This window comes from Ictalurus punctatus, chromosome 6 (assembly GCF_001660625.3).
Source record: "Ictalurus punctatus breed USDA103 chromosome 6, Coco_2.0, whole genome shotgun sequence".
Classification (NCBI taxonomy): Eukaryota; Metazoa; Chordata; class Actinopteri; order Siluriformes; family Ictaluridae; genus Ictalurus; species Ictalurus punctatus.
The window spans coordinates 10,692,801-10,715,031 of NC_030421.2; the positions used below are offsets into that span (position 1 = coordinate 10,692,801).

Here is a 22,231-nt window from a genome sequence, read left to right on the forward strand (position 1 = left end):
CGTCGGACATAGTTTCAAAGAAAGAGTTCCAAAAGTTCTGCAGTTTGGGACAGAGTGCAAACATATCACTCAGGTTACAGGGCGAAAGTTTGCATTTTTCACACATGTCAGGGACATTGGGATATATTTTAGACAGTTTACTCCTAGAGAGGTGAGCTCTGTGGACCACTTTAAATTGTATGAAACTAAGTCTAGCACATGACGTGGCGGTACATATATTATCTAACGCTCTGCCCCAGTAATCATCCTCAAGCTCCAGGCCCAATTCCTCTTCCCAAGCACTAATGGTTTTGATATTGTAAAAATCATCCTGTGACCAGATCGTTGCATATATCCGTGAGATAATGCCACCCTTATGAGGATTCAGCTTGAACACCTCTTCCCATGCAGACTTTGTAGGTAAGGAGGGAAAACCAGCGAATAGGGAGAAGACACAGTGCCTAATTTGAAAGAAAAGGAAATGTGAGACGAAGGCAGGCTGAATGACGAGGACAACTCAGAAAAGTTTGCAAACACATTATTAATGAAAAGATCCTCAAACCATTTCAGACCCTTCTTTTCCCACAAAGAGAACGTGGAATCCATAAAGAATGGGGGAAAGAGGTGGTTATTACATATTGGTGCCAAGGTTGAGGCCGAGATAGATTTAAAATGACGGCGAAACTGATAGAAAATTTTTAGAGAGGTATATACTATTGGATTATCCGTGTGTTGCGAAAGGGCTATAGGAAGAGAGGAGAACACCATAGCAGGGAGGGAGGTTGAAATACAAGACTTTGCTTCTAAGTGGCACCATGGAAGAGAGGGGGCCTGCACCCAGAGCACCAGTTTCTGAATATTAGCCGCCCAATAATAATACATGAAATTGGGCAATGAGAGGCCACCATTTAGTTTTTCCTGCCCATATGAAAGAGGAGATTAATTGGCCTATATTCTTGAAGAAAGATTTGGGTAAAAACAAAGGGATGGATTGAAAAAGGTAGAGGAATTTTGGAAGAATGTTCATTTATACTGTGTTTATTCTACCAAGAGGGGATAATGGTAGAGCTGCCCATCTTTGAAAGGCTGACTTCATGTATGAAATTAAGGGTGTAAAATTCGCCGCCATTAATGCAGAATAGGAACGGGTGACATTAACTCCAAGATATTTGAATTTTGAATCCTCCAAATGAAAAGGCATTTCAGTCTGTTTTATCTTTTGGCCAGATTGGTTTATGGGTAAGCATTCACTCTTTTGTAGGTTCAGTTTATCCCCAGAAAATTTCCCAAAGTCTTTTAATACACGTATTATCTCTGGAATAGATGCAGTTGGATCTGTAAAATAAAGTAGTAAGTCCTCAGCATACAGGGCTAGTTTATGTTTAATTCATTTGCAAATTATACCCTGAAATACAGGAAGAGTTCTCAGCATTATCGAGAGAGGCTCAATCGCTATGGCAAAAAGTAAGGGCGACAGAAGGCATCCCTGGCGCGTACCCCGTGACAAAGTAAAATAGTCAGATTTACCATCGTTGGTATATATGGAAGCTTGGTGTTCCACATATAATAAACGGATCCATGATATCAGTCCATCCCCAAAGCTGAACCTCTTTAGCACTATAAAAAGATATTCCCATTCTAACCTATCAAACGCCTTTTCTGCGTCCAAAGAGATGACCACTTCAGAGGAGTCGCTGTTTTGTTTTGAATACAAAATACTAAGTAGAGTACGAATATTAGAAAAGGAATGCTGTCCTTTTATAAATCTGGTTTGCTCCTCTGAAATAATGCTAGGAAGAATCCCCTCTAAACGAGAAGCCAAAAGTTTGGCTAAAATCTTGACATCAACATTGAGGAGGCTAATAGGTCTATACAAATTACATAATGTTGGGTCCTTCCCATCTTTGAGCAATAGAGTTATAGATGCTCGTCTCAATGTTTGTGGCAACGTACCTAGTTCTAAGGATTCCTTGAATACAGCCAGAAGTAATGGGGCCAATGCAACATGAAATTTCTTATAAAATTCAGAAGGAAACCCGTCCGGGCCAGGTGATTTCTTAGATTGCAATGAATTGATTGAGTTAATGATCTCATCTAAGGTGATGGGGCTGTCAAGATGCCAATAAAGGGTCAACTCTGGGAAAATCTATATTTCTAAGAAAATGGTCCATGTTACCTGAATTGTCAGGAGCCCCAGCTATGTATAAAGAGGAGTAAAAACTTTTAAAAGTTGAATTTCTATAGGATCCGAGGTTAATGCACCACTGGACTGCATAATCTGAGTAATAGAGTGCGAAGCCGCTCGGCTACGCAATTGGTGAGCCAACAACCGACCGACCTTATCTCCATATTCATAATAATTGCCACGCGTATGTAACAACAGCCTTTCCGCCTCACCTGTCGATAACAAATCAAACTTCGCCTGCAAATTAAGCCTTTGTTTATGCAGCTCAGGGGTCAGGTTGAGAGCATATTGGTCGTCAATAGCTCGAATATTATCAGATAACTCTTTTACAGGTGTTTTCAATCAATGGGCTGACAATCAGGTGTGAGTGACCGCCCTGTTTTATTTAAAGTACAGGGATCTATCAAGGTCTGATCTTGAAGTCTATCATGGCATGAACAAAGGAGACTTCTGAGAACCTCAGATAAAGAGTTGATGCTCATTAGGCTGGAAAAGTTTACAAAACCATCTCTAAAGAGTTTGGACCCCATCAATCCACCGTCAGACAGATTTTGTACAAGTGGAAGAAATTTAAGACCATTATTACCCTCCCCAGAAGTGGGGACCAACAAAGATTATGCCAAGAGCAAGATGTGTAATAGTCTCTGAGGTCACAAAGGAACCCAGGGTAACTTCTAAGGGTACGTTTACACTACATCGACTTACTAAAAACAGAAAAGTTTTTCCTTTGCGTTTTTGAAAAGTTTTGCATACAGACGACAACGTTATCAAAACGATCCCCATTCACACTGATCTGTGAAAATGACTAAAAACGTTGTATTATGCATGTCAGGCCAGTGAGTGGCGATGTCACTTTGTAAAAAAAACATTACACACCTGCACAAATAAGCATTCACGTCAACGTGTCTGCCATATTGATATGGGCAAGACTACCCTATAAACAAATACAAGTAAACAAGTGGTTTTTCTGGATAAAAAGCACAATAATGTTTACATTTCTCAAACAATTTCAATGGTTTATGATCTATGTGGAGCACAAAAATAGTTCTGTCTACAGTTACTTAGAATCTCGATAGTTAGACTTGGAAAATTATTAATTATTATTGTCATAAGGAATTGTGAAAACTCGCGCTTGTCAAGCATATATTTGGCTTATTTTTCTTGGTTAATAATTGCAGAGATGTCCCTAATGTAATATAATTTGATGTACATGAAATGTGCATAAAGATTTTTTCATTGTGGAAAAGGATTTTTCTGTCTTCAACCCCATCTTTTAGCTTTTCTTGTGCTCCAGGTCAGAATTCTGTTAACAAAGCTTGCTCATTTATAAATACCGAAAAAAATTGACACAGTGCATCTTTAAGTACTAATAATTGACCATCATTGTACCAAAATAGAACAAAATCTGCAAATACAAATCAAATAGAGAGACAATGGCAGTCAGTCTGTTTCTGTATTTTATTTACCTGGATACAGATATACTCCAAAACAGACAATTGCAAAGATAAATGTCGTTGTCGTGTTAAACGGCAACTAGAGGTCAACTAAAGGTCTCTCTCACATTGGTTAATGTTAATGTTCATGAGTCCACCATCAGGAGAACACTGTATGAGAATGCTGTACATGGCAGGGTTGCAAGGAGAAAGCCACTGCTCTCCAAAAAGAACATTGCTGCCCTCCTGCAGTTTGGTAAAGATCACAAGCTAGAAGTCTATTGGAAAAATGTTTTGTGGACAAAAGAGACTGAAATAGAAATTTTGGGTTAAATGTGTTATGTTTGGAGAAAGGAAAACACTGCATTCCAGCATAAGGACCTTATCTGTGAAACATGGTGGTGGTAATATCATGGTTTGGGCCTGTTTTGCTTTGATGGAACAGAAACACAAGTCGTTCTACCAAAGAATGGTTAAAGAAGAATAAAGTTAATGTTTTGGAAAGGCCAAGTCAAAGTCCTGACCTTAATCCAATAGAAATGTTGTAGAAGGAATTGAAGCAAGCAGTTCATGTGAGGAAACACACCAACATCCCAGAGTTCAAGCTGTTCTATACTGAGGAATGGGCTAAAATTCCTCCACGCCGATGTGCAGAACTGATGAACAGTTACCAGAAATGATTATGTAACATTTCGCAGGTTCAGATAGGGAATGAGGAAGCTGGAGGCAGGCTTGGACCAACTCAAAAGGCACTTTAGTCTTTATCTTTTACTTTCGCTTTTCAGTGGCTTTATTTTATAAACACATACGTGCACACACACACATGGCTCTGTGCTGGTTGGCTCTCTCTGTCTCGAGGCGCACTTCTTTCTCTTTTTTATCCTTGCCACAGCTCAATGCAACACACAACATTCATTAGTCTAATTCCCCGCAGGTGTGCAATCCTTACCACTCACCTTCTCTTTTGAGCTCAAATCCAAATTTACAGCAAAAACAAAAGAATTAGCCTTGACGTTCCAATAGTTTCGGTAGGAGAATGTATCACCTCATATTAATCTTTTGATCTCAAACCCACGTCTTCAGTGTATGTACTATGTAACAGTATATCATAAAATACTTCTTTAAATCTAGCATGATACTTCCTTTTTCTTCCTTAAATTGCATGACCATGAAGTGTTTAAATATCCTGTTTTAAACACATCCAGCACTTAGGACAACATTTTGCAAAATTATTTACAAATAAAATACATTGCATAAGTATTCAAGAGGTCAAGGCTAATTCTCAACATTATGCTACCACCTGCATGCTTCACTGTTTTCTCAGGGTGAAGAGTTGTGTTGGGTTTCTGCCAATCATAGCTCTTTGTGTAAAGCAAAAACTTCTCATCGGACCCTGGGGTATTCTGTCTCATCGGACCAGGCGGGTATTCCAGAAAGCAGGATTAACTTACCGTCACATAAACCCTGAACTCTCGGTTGATTAACCCAAATCTTGCTTACTCGGAGTATGTCGGTTCCAGAACACCGGTTAGGAGTTAGTTTAATCAACCTCTAATTGGTTACTCAATTAATGCGCGTGCACAGCGAGTACATAAAGACATTATCAATGGATCGCCAATTTCAGGAGTCACCATGAAAACCCAGGGCGAAAAAAAGCGAGCTGCATACTTCAGCGAAGCAGAGTTAAAGGTTTTAATCCATGCTTATGAGGAATATAAGCCATTAATACAAAAAAAAAAGTAACTGCTACTTCAGACAGAGAGCTTGCTTGGAAAAAAAGTTATTTTTGGGATTTAGTAAACGCGTGAATTTCTAAGTTCATATCTGAAAAGTTTTCTTACATTATGACGTTAAATATAACATGGATCATATCTTAACATATAATAGATATGCCTTTACTTTTAGCCTTCCATCAATTTCTTGACATTGTACATGGTACTAATAGGCTTTATAGTTTATCAGGTTTATCAGGCTCCTGGATTACCCACGTTATATATACAAAACACTTGAAATGTGCTCGGTGTTAAGCGCTGATCCACGGTGTGTCATGTTGATGATGTGAGGTTTAAAAATGTTACATTAAAGATTCTCGCGAAAAACTGTAACACTCCCGCAAATATTCATCTGGGTATGAAAAAGATTTTGTATAATCCATGCTTCCTTGTCCACTGGATCTTCAAAATGGCACGCTCCGCTCCGTCAGCTCTCTGATACAAACTAACCTTAGAACATATCCTGCTCCTATAGAAAATATTGATAAAGTGTAACCAATATGTATAACTAACATTTGCATATATTAATAATGTATAATCAATATGTATAACTAACATGTATAATCAATATTTAGAAGCATAATCTAAAACCATAGAACACTTTTTAATCAAGTTATATTCTAAGTGTGTATTGAGTTAGATGAATTCTGTGTCTTACTGCACAGTAATTGTTTTTCTGTATCGTCCTGTACCTTTCTGCACAGTAATAAATTGGCATTAGACATTCGCTCAAACTGCTTTTATAAGTAAACAACCTTGAGGCCAATACCAATTACCGAGTTAGGATAGAGCCTAAGGAAGGGAGGCAGATATCAGCTAGTACAGCAGATAGAAGCAGAGAGAAAAATAACAAAGACTCTGAGTGAAACCTTTCTTTTTTTTAAAAAACATCATAAAACCTTTTCAAGAAAAACAACTAACTGCGCTCCACAAATTTAAGATAACATATAGACATGAATAATTAAGTGTGGCGAAGAGGATTTGTATGTTTTTAATGAGAAACGCCAAAACCCCGCCTAAAATGAGTACGCTGTGGAGAAAGGTATAAAAAGTGCTGTGTGTGTTTGCATAATTTAGATTTTCTGCAGACTGTCTCACTTTATTGTTTCAATAAAGTTTAATTACTTTTTGACATCTACAAACCCTCTGATGTTTTTGTTAGGCTGGAAAGATTGTTTTCCACCACACTCCAGAGCAGGTCATGTTCACCGAATAAGTTGCTATGGCAACTTACATACCCTGAAAATAAACTCCAATTTTGAAACTGAAAGTTGAGGCTATCCGTTAACTCTGAGTAAACTTACCCAGGTAAGTCGCATACCTGCTTTCTGGAATAATCCCCAGAGAACCTATTCCCACATGTTTACTGAGTCTCCAACATGCCTTTTAGCCCTCATCACTCTTTCATAAAGATTTTATGGTCTGTCCAGACTATGGTTGTCCTGTGAACATTTACAATTTACATTTACAGCATTTGGCAGACATCCTTATTCAGAACTACTTACATTTATATCTCATTTTATACAACTGAGCAGTTGAGGGTTAAGGGCCTTGCTCAAGGGCCCAGCAGTGGCAGGTTGCTAGTGCTGGAATTTGAACTCATGACCTTCCACTCAGGAGTCCACTGTGGCTTAGTGGTTAGCACGTTTGCCTCACACCTCCAGGGATGGGGGTTTGATTCCCATTATGGCCCTGTGTGTAATGGAGCTTGCATGTTCTCCCTGTGCTGCGGGGGTTTCCTCCCCCAGTCCAAAGACATGCATGGTAGGCTGATTGGCATGTCCATAGTGTGTGATTGTGCCCTGTGATGAATTGGCACTCTGTCCAGGGTGTACCCCACCTTGTGCCCCATGCTTTCTGGGATAGGCTCCTGGTTCCCCACGACCCTGTAGGATAAGTGGTATAGAAAATCGATGTATGGAATGTAGTATTATTCCTCATTTAACCTAATTCAATGTTTGGTCTAAATGTCTTGTTTTAGACTAAGTACTTGTTGCACTTGCTGTATGTACAACCTGCCTTTTGTACCAAAGCCAGTTTATTACTAGATTGTTTCTCTTGTGTCTTTATTTGGTTAATAATTCTACAGAAATGAAATTCATAAAACACTACCTCTTCTCCTGAAAAAAAAGAAGAAAAAAAAAGAAAGAAATGAAATGAAAAGGTTTTGAAATTGAGGTTGTATTTGCTGTAGCGGTGTAGCACAGGTACATTAGAAACATATTTAGGAGGTAAATGTTTCAGTTTTCAACTGATGAAAATTTTCTTTGTACAGTATTAGAGGATAAGGCAACCTGATACCAGTTCATACATCAAACTGATTTTCAAACCAATTTTCAACTTTGCCCAAAGTCAGGTCATCTAATATTTAGACGGAGAGGCCTAGAAAACACAGTGTCTTGCACCCACTGTGACATTTGGTGGAGGATCAGTGATGATCTGGAGGTCCTTCAGCAAGGCTGGAATCTGGCAGATTTGTCTTTGTGAAGGACGCATGTATCAAGCCACGTACAAGGTTTTCCTGGAAGAAAACTTGCTTCCTTCTGCTCTGACAATATTCCCCAACTCCGAGGATGGTTTTCTCCAGCAGGACAATGCTCCATACCACACAGCCAGGTCAATCAATGTGTGGATGGGGGACCACCAGATCAAGATCCTGTCATGGCCAGCCCAATCTCCAGACCTGAACCCCATTGAAAACCTCTGGAATATGATGGAAGTAAGATGGATGGTCCCAAGCCATCAAACAAAGCTGAGCTGCTTGAATTTTTGCACCAGGAGTGGCATAAGTCACCCAACATCAATGTGAAAGACTGGTGGAGAGCATGCCAAGACACATGAAAGCTGTGATTGAAAATCAAGTTTATTCCACCAAATATTGATTTCTGAACTCTTCCTAAATGAAAACATTAGTATTGTGTTGTTTAAAAATGAATATGAACTTATTTTCTTTGCATTATTTGAGGTCTGACAACACTGCATCTTTTTTGTTATTTTGACTAGTTCTCATTTTCTACAAATAAATACTCTAAATAACAATATTTTTATTTGGAATTTGGGAGAATGGTTGTCAGTAGTTTATAGAATAAAACAAACATGTTCATTTTACTCAAATGCATACCTATAAATAGTAAAACCAGATCAACTGATAATTTTGCAGTGATCTCTTAATGTTTTCCAGAGATGTATATATATACACACTCACTGTCCACTGTAATAGGAACAGTTGCACATTCATGGAGTTATTTAATCAGACAATCATGTAGCAGCCGCACAGGGCATAAAATCATGGTACAGGTCAAGAGCTTCAGTTTATGTTCACATCAAACATCAGCATGGGGGAAAAGTGTGATCTCTGTGACCTTGATCATGGCATGGATGTTGTTACCAGATGGTCTAGTTTAAGTATTTTAGAAACTGGTGATCTCCTGGGATTTTCACAAACAACAGTATCTAGAGATCTGGTCACCAACCCTGTTCCTGGAGCTCTACCTTCCTGAATATTTTTAGCTCCAACCATATTCGTGGCCACCTGACTATATAAGGCAATGGTTAGATGGTCAGGTGGACACGATTATGGTTGGAGCTAAAATATTCAGGAAGGTAGATCTCTAGGAACAGGGTTGGTGACCACTACTCTAGAGTTTACATAGAAAGGTGCAAAAAACATTGTGTGAGTGACAGTTCTATGGAATGAAATGCCTTGTTGATAAAAGAGGTCTGAGGAGAATGGCCAGATTGGTTTGAGCTACCAGCAAGGCTATAGTAACTCATATAATCACTCTTTACAACTGTGGCGAGCAGAAAAGCATTTCAACATACACAACAAATCAATCCTTGAGGTGGGTGTAAATTTATGGCATTTGTCAGCTGTCCTTATCCATAGAAAGGGTTAAGGCCTTGCTCAAGGGCCTACCAGTGGCAGCTTGGCAGCAATGGGATTTGAACTAATGGCATTCTAAGCAGCAATCCAACATCTTACCCACTGAGCTACCATTTCTCTGGTGGATGGGCTACAACAGCAAAAGAACAAGAATCTGAGGCTAACATGGGCACAGATTCACTGAAACTGGACAGTTTGAAGATTTTTAAAAAATCACCTGGTCTTTCACCAGTCTTCAACTGTCCAGTTTGGGTGAGTCTGTGCCCACTGCAGCTTCAGGTTTCTGTTCTTGGATGACAGGAGTGGAACCTGACATGGTCTTCTGCTGTTGTAGCTCATCCGCCTCAAGGTTCCACATGTTGTGCGTTCTGAGATGCTTTTCTGCTCACCACAATTGTACAGAATTGTTATCTGAGTTACTGTAGCCTGGCCATTCTCCGCTGACCTCTCACATCAAGAAGTCATTACAATCTGCAGAATTGCGGCTCACTGGACATTTTTTATTGCACCATTCAATGTGAACATTACCTGAAGCTGCTCGTCTGCATCTGCATGATGTTATGCATTGTGCTGCGGCCACACAATTAGCTGATTAGATAATTACATGGTACATTTGTTTTTTGTTATCCAATCACTGTGCTATTATTTGAAGAGTCTGTGGTATATCACAGCAATTACTGCAATGTCACTGTGCCATATTTTCTGAACCCTGATGATACCACAGACCTCTATGGTCAGGAATCCATGAGAGAACTATCTGTGTTCTCTGGATGAAAAGGATGGCGTGATTCTCTTCCCTGTCAATCACAGCGAGAAGGCTCATGCATATGGATGAGTGAATTTTGTATGTACTTTAAATGCATTAACCAGCATTATATCATGTTAGCATATGTGAGCCTGCACTCTTCCCATATATCCATTAACGTATAGTGTCTGTCTTTGCTTCTATGATAGGAGGGCACTGAGAAGACAAAGCACAAACTGTCGAGGACGGGGGCCTCATGCACTGCCCTGTCACAGGGCTTCTGTTTTTATCTACTCATTTTAACATTTCAGCATATTTTATGACATTCACTAGAGCTCCTTATACTGTAACTGCTCAGCTCCCTAGTCCAGAGCTGAAGCCTGAGTCTTGTACAGAATCATCATTCCACTGGCATATGGACTGTAAAGCCTGGAGTTCTGGTGTGTGTTCCTGTTCCTTCAGTGTGTGTGTCAGCGGTATGGCAGGTGAGATCACATGTGCTATTGTGTAACACTCTTCCTGCAGTTCTAGGAGCAAGGGAGCAGATGAAAAAGCCTGGCAGAAAACAAAGGATATTTTTTATATTGTAACATGAAAAAGAAAATGCAATATGAAGAATTTACAATCGAGTGCAAATGTAGTTAGTAAGTAGTTTGTAGTATATATATATACACACACACACACACACACACACACACACACACACACACACACACACACACACACACACACACATATATCCACGCACACAATTCTAAGTTTTGTCTACATTTCATCACTGATTTAAAAGGTTGTGTTTTTTTTTTTTTTACTTCGTACTATAAAATACATTATTTAAACATTTTAAATGGTAAGAAATTATTATTTACTTGTCTGAGAAATCTTCAGTGACATCTAAATTTAAATGTGTGTTATTTTATCTACCACTCAGTGAAAAAAAAAAACTATGGATAAAGAATAAAGAATATATATGGGGGGGGCCCTGATGAAATTAAAACAGTTCTTGTTAGTGGACACAGACATCTAGGAACTAAAGAGGAAAGAAATCCTTACTAGTATGCTCTCAGGTATTATATATACTGAGGAGTTTCTTCTGAATTTGTGACACATGTATAAAAAAGTTCCTAAAAGAAGGATGCAGCACAGCATCGCAAGAATTGTCTGCCACACCAAGGGGCGACCTAGAAGTGACAAGAAAGATACTTGTAACCTCAATGTAACTACAAAAAATGAAATAATTTTTTTTTTGGAAAAAGAAGCACAAACAGGATGTTATAAATCACACACCAGGTTAATGCCATGCAAAAGTCACATCCAAAAAGAAACCTTTAGTGAAGGAAGAGAACAGCGTTCTTTTACCTTTAGTGTACACACACTGCGGAGATGTGTAATTGCTGCTCTTGTTATATATCTGACTGACGAAGCTAACCTGCACACAGTATTCAGTCCTGGATGTCAGTGAGATCAGAGGAGCATGTGGACTGTCATAAACTTTCATGTGTTTCTATTGAACAGCAGAAAGAAAGGACAATTACAAATAAAGGTCTAAAGTGGCATTAGAGCCATAAATGGTAATATATGAATGATGAGAGGCATGCTATAGAAGTATGACAATAAAAAAATAAAAAAGATGCACAGTACTTTGCAAAAGTTTTAGGCACCCTATTTTTTTTTTTTTTTTTTTTTTTTGAACAAACTTTGTTATAGATTTTTATTTTATGAATTTTACATTATCAAGTCGGTACAAAAACATTTTATATTTACAAATATTAGTTTTCCAGCACAAACTTAGCTGTACAGAAAAAGATTTGTAGGTCAGTAAAGAAAGCAGCATATTAGATAAGAGGCCACTTTCCACACAAAGACCATAATGAAGGCTATTGGGTTTTTGCCGCCAAAATAAGAAGCATGTGCGACAGTCAAAGTCTCCAGAAGAACCATGGCTAGTTCTGCAAGATGCTCAATAAAACTTACAGCTCATTTCATTATAAAACTGTAAAAAGTGTACCTGAGACTACTCTTTTTTTTTTTTTTTTTAAGAAAAAGGTCGTCAAACTAAATATTGACTTTGTTTCATTTATTACTCTTTATTACTGCACTTTATAGTATTTTTTAAATGTAGAAACATTAAATTTCTTTATTTTTGAAGTCATCTTTGCCGTACAGCATTTCTTTGCATGCACCGAAGACTTTTGCACAGTACTGTATATTGTTCTTAGTATGATATACAGGCATGTATCATGTTATTTATTACAACCCTTGAAATATCCTACATGATTTAAAATGGAGCTCCGTACTGTTAAAAATGTTACAAATCATACAAATATGTATTTATGGAGATACAGTATAGTGTACTTTTTAAAAGTACAAATAAAAAAGTGCAATTAAAAAAAATAATAAAACCTATATATACTGTGTATGTATATAGGTTTTCTTTTCTTCTTCTTTTTTTACATTTTAAATATATGTATATACAGTAAGCACTTGGTAATTGTTATTTATAAACATGTTGTATGTACACAAGTATGATGAAAATCAGCATTACTGAAACATATTTTTAGGGACCCAGTGTTTTGGTATAAGTGACATTAAAAAAACAGGAATATTCTAAAAGCAATGAAAATTGTCTGCTCATTTGATTTATAAATGAAGATGTGCCTCACTGCCAGTGTACAATATCAGCTCCTGTTAAACATGCCCCAATGTTTAGAATCCTGGGGCATGTACACAAGTTTGTAGTCGTGTTATTGTAGGTAGTTTCTCTATTTGTAGAAGCTGTTATTTTGTCTGCCCTTCAGGATCATCACTGGATAGCTTAGGAGTTTATAGATACTACAATATTTATTGGTTTTTCTTATTGGCAAAATGTAATCCCCTGTACTATGTCTTGGACTGGCCATGATGTGAATGTCTATAAATCTTTGAATTAAAATACGTTTGTGTGTGTTTGTGTGTGGGTGTATTACCTGTTCAGGTTTACGCCTCTCCCAGTATTGCACCCTGTATTTCAGCTTCATCTGGTCACTCATGACTGACTTGGATATTGTAAGAGTTAACACGTCTATGTCTGCCATCACATTTACTATGCTGGGTGAAGAAAGCAGCACTGCAACATTTGAACAACACAGCACCTTATTTAATAACATACTCGATTAAAACAAAACAAAACAAAACATCAGGTGTGGTAGTTCCTCATGATACTGTAGCACACATCAGCCACCACCTCTGATGGTTAGGTGGGATAAAATAGAGTGCTCTTTATATGAATTTTATCACAGATTTTTATGGTTTTATGATCGTGGTCCAAGGAACTGGATGTACTGCACATTTCTGGTGCTTTCCCTGCTCTAAGACACCAGACAGCAGATCACATTTCATGGAAAGAAAGGGGAAAATCCAGGGAGAAACACATCCAAGGCCATCACTAACAACTAGTGATGCTACATGCTGTATGTATAATAGAATAATTTGCCAGCCTTAATGTTTTATTTTTAATATTTTTGTCCACCTATTTTGCATTTTGCATCCATTATACAGTCCCCTCCAAAACTATTGGAACAGCAAGGCCATTTAATTTCTTTGTGCTATATATGAAAGACATTTAGGTTTGAGATGAAAAGATGGATATGAGATGAAAGTTTAGGATTTCAGCTTTTATTTCCTTGATTTACCTCTAGATGTGTTAAACAACACAAAATAACATTTTCTATCAGACCCAATTTATAGGTGAACAAATATATAGAAGCAGATAAGCCTTGATGTAAATTAAAGTAAATAACACTTAATATTTGCTTGCAATAACCACATCAAGACTTTGACTCCTTAACATCACCAAATTGTTGGTTCCTTCTTTTGTGATGCTTTTCCAGGCTTTTACTGTTTGTTTCGGGGGATTTCTCCCTTCGGTCTCCTCTTCAGGAGGAGAAATGTTGCTCAACTGGGTTAAGGTCTGGTGATTGACTTGGCCAGTCTAAAACCTGCCACTTTCCCCCCCGATAAAGTCCTTTGTTGTATTAGCAGTGTGTTTTGGATCATTGTCTTGCTGCATGATAAAGCTCCTCCTGATTAATTTGGATTCATGTCTCTGTAAACTGGCAGACAAAATGTTTCTGTAAACTTCTGAATTCATTCTCCTGATACAATCATGAGTTCCATCATCAATAAAGATTAGTGAGCCTGTTCCAGAAGCATTCATGCCAGCCCAAGCCATGACACTACCTCCACCACAGATGAGCTTGTATGTTTTGGATCATGAGCAGATCCTTTCTTTCTCCACACTTTGCCCTTTCCATCACTTTGGTAGAATTTAATCTTGGTTCCAGAACTTTTGTGGATCATCTCTGTATTTCTTTGTGAATTCCAATCTGGCTTTCCAATTCTTGCTGCTGATGAATGGTTTGCATCTTGTGGTATGGCATCTATATTTCTGCACTTGAAGTCTTCTTCGAACGGTGGATTGTGATATCTTCAAACCTGCCCTGTGGAGGGTGTTGGTGATGTCACTGACTGTTGTTTTTCTTCACAGCTCTCAAAATGTTTGTCATCAGCTGTTGTTGTTTTCCTTGGCCAACCCATTCGGTGTTTGTTGCTCAGTACACCAGTGGTTTCTTTCTTTTTCAGAACATTCCAAATTGTTGTATTGGCTATGCCCATGTTTCTGCAGTGCTTCTGATTGATTTTCCATCTTTTCTCAGTTTCAAAATTACTTGCTTTTCTCCCACAGAAAGCTCTTTGATCTTCGTGTTGGCTTATCCTTTTTAACAACAAATGCAGTCTTCACAGGTGAAACTGAAGGCTAAAACCAAGAGTAGACATTCAGAGCTATTTATTGCTTAAACAATCAATATAACAGGACACACCTGGGTAACAAGAAACAACTGCCAGTCACGTGTTCCAATATTTTTGCTCACCTACAAATTAGGTGGTCTAATAAAAAATGTACTATGATCTATGTCGTTCAACACAGGAAATAAAAGCTCAAATTTTAAACTCTCTTTTCATATTCATCTTTTGATCTCAAATGAATTGGCCTTGCCATTTCAATAATCTCAGATGGGACTGTACCTTTAGTAATGCATTGAAATTTTCTTTAGAATAGAAAACAGACAACATTTAGAGACAGACATTTCTCATTTGTTTTTTTCATACACTGTTGGCTTTCTATCTTGGTCCAAGAGATTGTTCAGCTTTTTGTTCATGCCTATGACTGGCACACACTCACCATCCTCATCAGGTATGAAATTAATATACGTCCAGTTGGAGTGCTGGGGCCCAGCATCGGCTCTGACTCTAACCCAATACCTTCCTGAAAAACACAGCTTACAGCATGTGAAATTACACCAACTCTCCCTGGAACATTCACATGCCCGCTTATATGGTTCGGTTTCGTCTTCACTATATTGGCTGTGAAAAACAGTGGAAGGAAAGACAGAGTGGGGAAAATAGTAATATAGCACATCTCATTTCCAGAGAATACACACAAATAAGACATAGCTACAAGCCACAGTAAGCTAATGGGTTTTAAATATGGACTTAGTAATTTCAATTATTTCGCACCAGCTTCAGGTGATGCCTTATGACACATTAAAAATGGAGGAGGACATTCAAAATGATCTTAATGACTGAAAACCTACTTAAACTTAACTTACAAGGCATACTCAGCGGTGAAGTTGACTGTGTTTTCCAGATGTTTGTAATTCCAATCCCAATGCAGCATGTAGTTCATGTCTATTGCAGTCATTTTTACATTCTGTGGGCATGGCAGAAAAGCCGAAACTGGGAGACAGGGAAACAATATGATATCACAACAAATTCACATTAAATGATTATTACTGTAAATTTTGTTTCATAATTTTACTGTAGATTTGTACCTAAGAGCTGCTGTTGTAATCACAAAGACTGTGCGCTACTACTCCCAGGACTCTTATTCACAATATGCTCATACTGAACATCCATCTATATCTGTATACTGTAATAAAAAAAAAAAAAATCCCACTATCTAGACTATTTTGAGTCTAGTTCTACTGGTGCCTCTCATCATCTTCATGTCAAGGCTTCAGGGCCTCTGGCTTGTGATCTAAATCTAAATCTGGATTTCTCCTGCCTTGTGACAATGTCTATTGACTAAACTGCTATACAAATAAAACTAAATATAATATGAATTAAATTTCAGGTTAGGATAAAAGTGCTTCTTAAGTGTTAGGCATAACTTTTAAGCTATTTTCAGACAATTCTAGGAGAAATATGTTTGAATTTCTGAACAGGGAAGTCATTTTAGACAAATATTAAATGTATTGTTGACCAAAAATGGCCAAGTTGTAAGCAGACATATTGAAGGTTTTCAACGAGTTTAGAATCTGAGCCATTATGTAATATTATAATAATATTTAAATCTTGGATTTTAATTTTGGCCTAAGCTAGACTCAGACCCCCTGTCAGTGGTATGTACGTCAGATATAAGACTAACACTGGATCCAAATACACCTGAATATCTACAGGGAAAAGCAGGGAAACAGCTTGTCCTCACCAGAAATTATACAAACACACACACAAAATATGTATGTCAATAGAAAAAGCTAATGAGATTTTGAATAAATATTGGTTGACAAAAAAAAAAAGATGTTCATGGAAAAAAAAAACAGTAGCCAGTTTAGTTATCTTTTTCTGTGTCGCAATCTGTCTCACTATGTCACAAGTGGGAAAAATTATAACAGTGTTTGTCTTATTAAAACCACATCTTCCATCCATCCATCCATCTTCAACCGCTTACTCCTTTTCAGGGTCGCGGGGGAACCTGGAGCCAATCCCAGGGAGCAGTCTAAAACCTGCCACTTCCCCCCCCCCCCCCCCCCCCCCCCGATAAAGTCCTTTGTTGTATTAGCAGTGTGTTTTGGATCATTGTCTTGCTGCATGATAAAGCTCCTCCTGATTAATTTGGATTCATGTCTCTGTAAACTGGCAGACAAAATGTTTCTGTAAACTTCTGAATTCATTCTCCTGAGTTCCATCATCAATAAAGATTAGTGAGCCTGTTCCAGAAGCATTCATGCCAGCCCAAGCCATGACACTACCTCCACCACAGATGAGCTTGTATGTTTTGGATCATGAGCAGATCCTTTCTTTCTCCACACTTTGCCCTTTCCATCACTTTGGTAGAATTTAATCTTGGTTCTAGAACTTTTGTGGATCATCTCTGTATTTCTTTGTGAATTCCAATCTGGCTTTCCAATTCTTGCTGCTGATGAATGGTTTGCATCTTGTGGTATGGCATCTATATTTCTGCACTTGAAGTCTTCTTCGAACGGTGGATTGTGATATCTTCAAACCTGCCCTGTGGAGGTTGTTGGTGATGTCACTGACTGTTGTTTTTCTTCACAGCTCTCAAAATGTTTGTCATCAGCTGTTGTTGTTTTCCTTGGCCAACCCATTCGGTGTTTGTTGCTCAGTACACCAGTGGTTTCTTTCTTTTTCAGAACATTCCAAATTGTTGTATTGGCTATGCCCATGTTTCTGCAGTGCTTCTGATTGATTTTCCATCTTTTCTCAGTTTCAAAATTACTTGCTTTTCTCCCACAGAAAGCTCTTTGATCTTCGTGTTGGCTTATCCTTTTTAACAACAAATGCAGTCTTCACAGGTGAAACTGAAGGCTAAAACCAAGAGTAGACATTCAGAGCTATTTATTGCTTAAACAATCAATATAACAGGACACACCTGGGTAACAAGAAACAACTGCCAGTCACGTGTTCCAATATTTTTGCTCACCTACAAATTAGGTGGTCTAATAAAAAATGTGCTATGATCTATGTCGTTCAACACAGGAAATAAAAGCTCAAATTTTAAACTCTCTTTTCATATTCATCTTTTGATCTCAAATGAATTGGCCTTGCCATTTCAATAATCTCAGAGGGGACTGTACCTTTAGTAGTGCATTGAAATTTTCTTTAGAATAGAAAACCTTTAGAGACAGACATTTCTCATACACTGTTGGCTTTCTATCTTGGTCCAAGAGATCATTCTGCTTTTTGTTCATGCCTATGACTGGCAAACACTCACCATTCTTATCAGGTATGAAATTAATATACGTGCAGTTGGATTGTTGGTGCCCACACAGGGCCACAGGCATCAAACCCTGATCCTGGCAGTGTGAGGCAAACGTGCTAACCACTAAGCCACCGTGCGCCATAAAACCTAAAACCAACAAAGAACAAACTACAGTCAAATCTATTGCAAAATATAATTGTAATGCTTCACAAATGCATATTAATGGAATTATAATAAAGAAACAATTTAGGGACCATCTACTATTGGTATCTAGAATACCAACGTGTCAATTCTGATGGAATATATAATATTAACATATCTGTTTATTTTTTCCTCTCTTCAGGTCATTGTATAGTAGGTACATTTCCTGTCCAAAATCGAATTTCGTCATCTTTTGTTTTGTTTTAGCCAATTCTGAAGGAAATGATGCTTGTTCGTGTACGTTATGCACTTTTTAGACGGCCCCTTAATACTTTCTTTATTATTTGACCCGATCTATAATTATTAATAAACTCATTGGGGTTTAAGAGAGTAGTTCTAGCCTATATTCCATATGTTTAAAACTACATTTGGTTATAATTTGTTCTTTGTCATCTCTGTAGTGGGAAAATGTATGTATAATCCCATTTAACACGACAAAAAGAGACGTCCCCCAAAAGAGAAAGTAAAACTTTTTCACCTCAATGACAAACATGCTCACATCCAAACATTCCGTTTAGTATGGTTTAGTGTTTTCTGAGTGAAACGACTAAATCACACTGGAGATATGTCTACATAACATAACACACTGCACAGATGAAGTTAAAAATACACCTTACACATGAAATCAGTCAATGGCGGTGTGTGTGTGTGTGTGTGTATGTGTGATAGAAACACAAGAAAAACATAACAACTCACAGTACCCTACACTACATCTCGCCTATCACAACTTTGTTTTGGTATTAGACTCAGCTGAACAAGAATGAAGAACATCAGCTCTCTCTCTTTCTCATCCATCCATCCATACATTCATTCATTTTCCACTTTTGTCTTACCAGTCATTATGAGAAGCAGAGTGAGCTTCAGGTCGAGGTGCAGTGACATTCCTGCTCAGATACAGACGCAGATCTCTCACACACACATCAGGTAGTCTACAGGAAACAGAGCTTGCTGGAAGTGCAGCTGATGGTTGAAGTGCTCAAACCCACACTGACAGTCATCCACTTCCGCGTGTTGAGTTACTCCACCTGCTCTGCCTGCTTACTATACACCAAATCGTGTGAATATCAAACACTGCAACACTGCATTACATTCAATAAAAACAAGAATGTACATGATTATTGTTCTCATCATAGTGAAACTGAAAGCACTTTTTCCCTTCTTCTTCTTCTTCTTCTTCTTCTTCTTCTTCTTCTTCTTCTTCTTCTTCTTCTATGCACCAACATTCAGTTCAGCTTTAAATACTTTACATGAAGGTCTTTTATTTATTTATTCAGAATATATCACTTTCTTTGGAGCTCAGTGAACTTCTGGTGTGTCAGTCACTTATACCAAAATGATTGCAGTAAAAGACCGTTATATCAGTAAAAAGAAATAATGTTTTGGCTGTACATGTATAGCTTATTGGTGTCATAAGTGTTTATTTATTTATTTATGTATGTATGTATGTATGTATGTATGTATGTATGTATGTATGTATGTATATATGTATGTATGTATGTATTTATTTATTTATTTATTTACTCACTTACTTACTTATTTACTTATGAATGATTTCTGAACTTTCCACAGAAAGAACACGGTTCAAATTCACATTATTATTATTAGTATTAGTATTATTATTAGTAGTAGTATTAGTAGTAGTAGTAGTAGTATTTTATGACTGCTTGTTTTTGAGTTATTGAGCTTTGAGTTATTGGCTTAGTGGTTAGCACGTTCGCCTCATATCTCCAGGGTCAGGTGTTCAATTCCCACTGGGGCCTTGTGCGTGCGGAGTTTGCATGTTCTCAAGTAACATGGATGGTTTCCTCCCCCAGTCAAAACACATGCATGGTAGGCTGATTGGTGTGTCCGTGGTGTGTAGATGTGTATGTGATTGTGCCCTGCGATGGATTGGCACCCTGTCCAGGGTATACCCCACCGTGTGCCCGATACTAGGATAGGCTCCAGGTTTCCCCGTGACCCTGAAAAGGATAAAGTGGTATTGAAGATGGATGGATGGAAGATTAGAAATGGGGGGGACCACACCACACCATTTTTTGCCAGTCTTCAGCTGTCCAGTTTCAGTGAGTCTGTACCTATAATAGCCTCAGATTCTTGTTGTTGGCTGACAGGAGTGGAACCTGATGTGGTCTTCTGCTGTTGTAGCTCATCCACCTTCAAGGTTTGATGTGTAGTGCACGCTGGGATGCTTTTCTGCTCACCACGGTTGCAAAGAGTGTTTATTTGAGTTACTATAAACTTCCTGTCAGCTCAGATCAGTCTTGTCAATCTCCTCTGATCTCGCTCATCTACAAGGTGTTTCAGGCTGCAGACCCTCCGCACACAGGGTGTTTTTTGTGTTTTGCACCATTCTGTAAAAACTATTGAGTGAAAATCCCAAAAGATCATCAGTTTCTGAAATATTCAAATTAACCCATCTGGTACCAACATCCATGCCAGAAATAAACTCAAAGGGATCACAATTTTTCTTCATTCTGAATATTAACTGAAGCTCTTGACCTGTATCTGCATGTTTTTAGTGAGTGTTGTACTGTATATTTTCTTCACAGATCCCTGTGGTCCCCAGACCCCATTTTGTGAACCACTGACTTATACCACAAGCTTCTCAATTCTGACTGGTCGGATGGTGTTGATTAATTTTCTATAACAGCAGCTCTGACAATAGTGTTGGCTGCAAGACCAATCACAGGTTCATATTAATGCACTCGTTCTAATACATTATGGCTTCTATACAGTAGTAACAATTAACATAATGGCGGTGTTATGCTTAACATAATCTAAAAGTACTAATGAACAACTTTTAAAAGTGTGAAAAATGACAGGTAGTTGAATGATTGTTTATTACTCTTACAATGTTGGTGTTAACAGGAACTAACTTGTTTTGTACATTAAATGTAGCTACAAATGGATCAAATGTATGATGTGTAATTCATGAATAATTAAAATTTGTAATTACTGGCAAATTGATATGGAATAGGACTAAAACACATCAGGGCATACTTTTATTACAAAATATCACACCACACCACTGTTTATTAATTTCCTATAAAAGCACACCCTGCTGCGTTTTATTTTTTACATAATAGTGATGAGGTACGTAGGTTGCCAGGTGAGGTTCACTCGGAAAACAAAGAAAGGTCAGCTAGTCTGAAGGATGCTCTGTAGTGTCTCTAGTGTCTGATACAGCACTTGACATCCTGGTCAGGGTCACTGGTGGCTCTACCAGGAAATGTTATGAATCTGGACAAATGTACACTAAACAAAATGTACACTTACACATAAAACTCTGCTTTCATCTAAAGATGGCTGTACTATATAAAAGCTGATGTCACCTAATGGTATACAAGACAAAATTATTTTATGACAAAAAGTAATTTATGAACAAACCAACATAATTTTATAAAATATTTACACAATTATTAATAATTTATGAAGATTTCCTTTCAAATAAAATGTTACCTGGAAAGTTATGATGATGATTGCTGTTATTTTTATTAAGTATACTTTTAGATGACTAATGCTATGCATTTTTTGAACTTGGAGCACAGAATAAACTCATACTCCAGAGGCCGCTACTAAGTGGAATGTGATCTGGATGCAAACCCAGCCAAGTATTTCAGCAGACCAAACCAAGCATTCAAAAACTACTGTTGCAGAACCAACCCATGTTTGGGGAGGAGGGAACCCCCCCCTAAATAAATAAATAAATAAACAAATAAATAAATAAACAACATATACATTTTCTAAATATGAGCTAGTATGGCTTCTGTAGCAGATCCTCTGTTTTGGTTTATCACGTGCATTTATATAAATTATTTGGCTGAAGACAAAACTTCAAACAAGAAATTAGGTACAGAAAGAGATAGAGTGGTCTGCATTATTAAAGTGATGACAAGTGAAGAGTCAACAACAATGAAAACAAACAAAACAAGTCCCATCATTTCACTAAATTAGACCACAGAGGGAAATTATGGAAATGAATGAGGGAAATG

General features: G+C 37.8%; 1 protein-coding gene across 3 annotated transcripts; it reads right to left on the reverse strand.

Moving 5' to 3' along the window:
- Window positions 1-8,941: 8,941 nt before the first annotated feature.
- LOC108267040 (interferon alpha/beta receptor 1a) lies at window positions 8,942-19,379 on the reverse strand. 3 transcript variants are annotated; one of them, XM_017470927.3, is made up of 8 exons: window positions 19,073-19,379; window positions 18,051-18,185; window positions 15,646-15,772; window positions 15,219-15,400; window positions 12,964-13,103; window positions 11,357-11,426; window positions 11,051-11,178; window positions 8,942-10,552 (listed from the first exon to the last, which is right to left on the reverse strand). In XM_017470927.3, exons 1-8 carry the CDS (start codon window positions 19,119-19,121, stop codon window positions 10,352-10,354), a joined length of 1,032 nt encoding a protein of 343 aa, XP_017326416.1. In that variant the 5' UTR covers window positions 19,122-19,379; the 3' UTR covers window positions 8,942-10,351. The 3 variants fall into 3 exon arrangements, with proteins under 3 accessions (XP_017326416.1, XP_017326417.1, XP_017326414.1); XM_017470925.3 differs by having other exon boundaries at window positions 8,943-10,552; window positions 11,357-11,501; window positions 19,073-19,374; XM_017470928.3 differs by lacking the exon at window positions 18,051-18,185 and having other exon boundaries at window positions 11,357-11,501; window positions 19,073-19,375.
- Between the last annotated feature and the right edge of the window lie 2,852 nt (window positions 19,380-22,231).

What these genes read in the sequence shown, in the direction of transcription:
- LOC108267040 (XM_017470925.3), bottom strand. Translation starts at nt 19,121, where the DNA reads ATGTCACTGCACCTCGACCTGAAGCTCACTCTGCTTCTCATAATGACT. An exon ending in TTTCATACCTGATAAGAATG is followed by an intron (nt 15,773 to 18,050) that starts GTGAGTGTTTGC and finishes CCTGTCTCCCAG; the next exon opens with TTTCGGCTTTTCTGCCATGC. An exon ending in AGAGGCGTAAACCTGAACAG is followed by an intron (nt 11,502 to 12,963) that starts GTAATACACCCA and finishes GCTGTTCAATAG; the next exon opens with AAACACATGAAAGTTTATGA.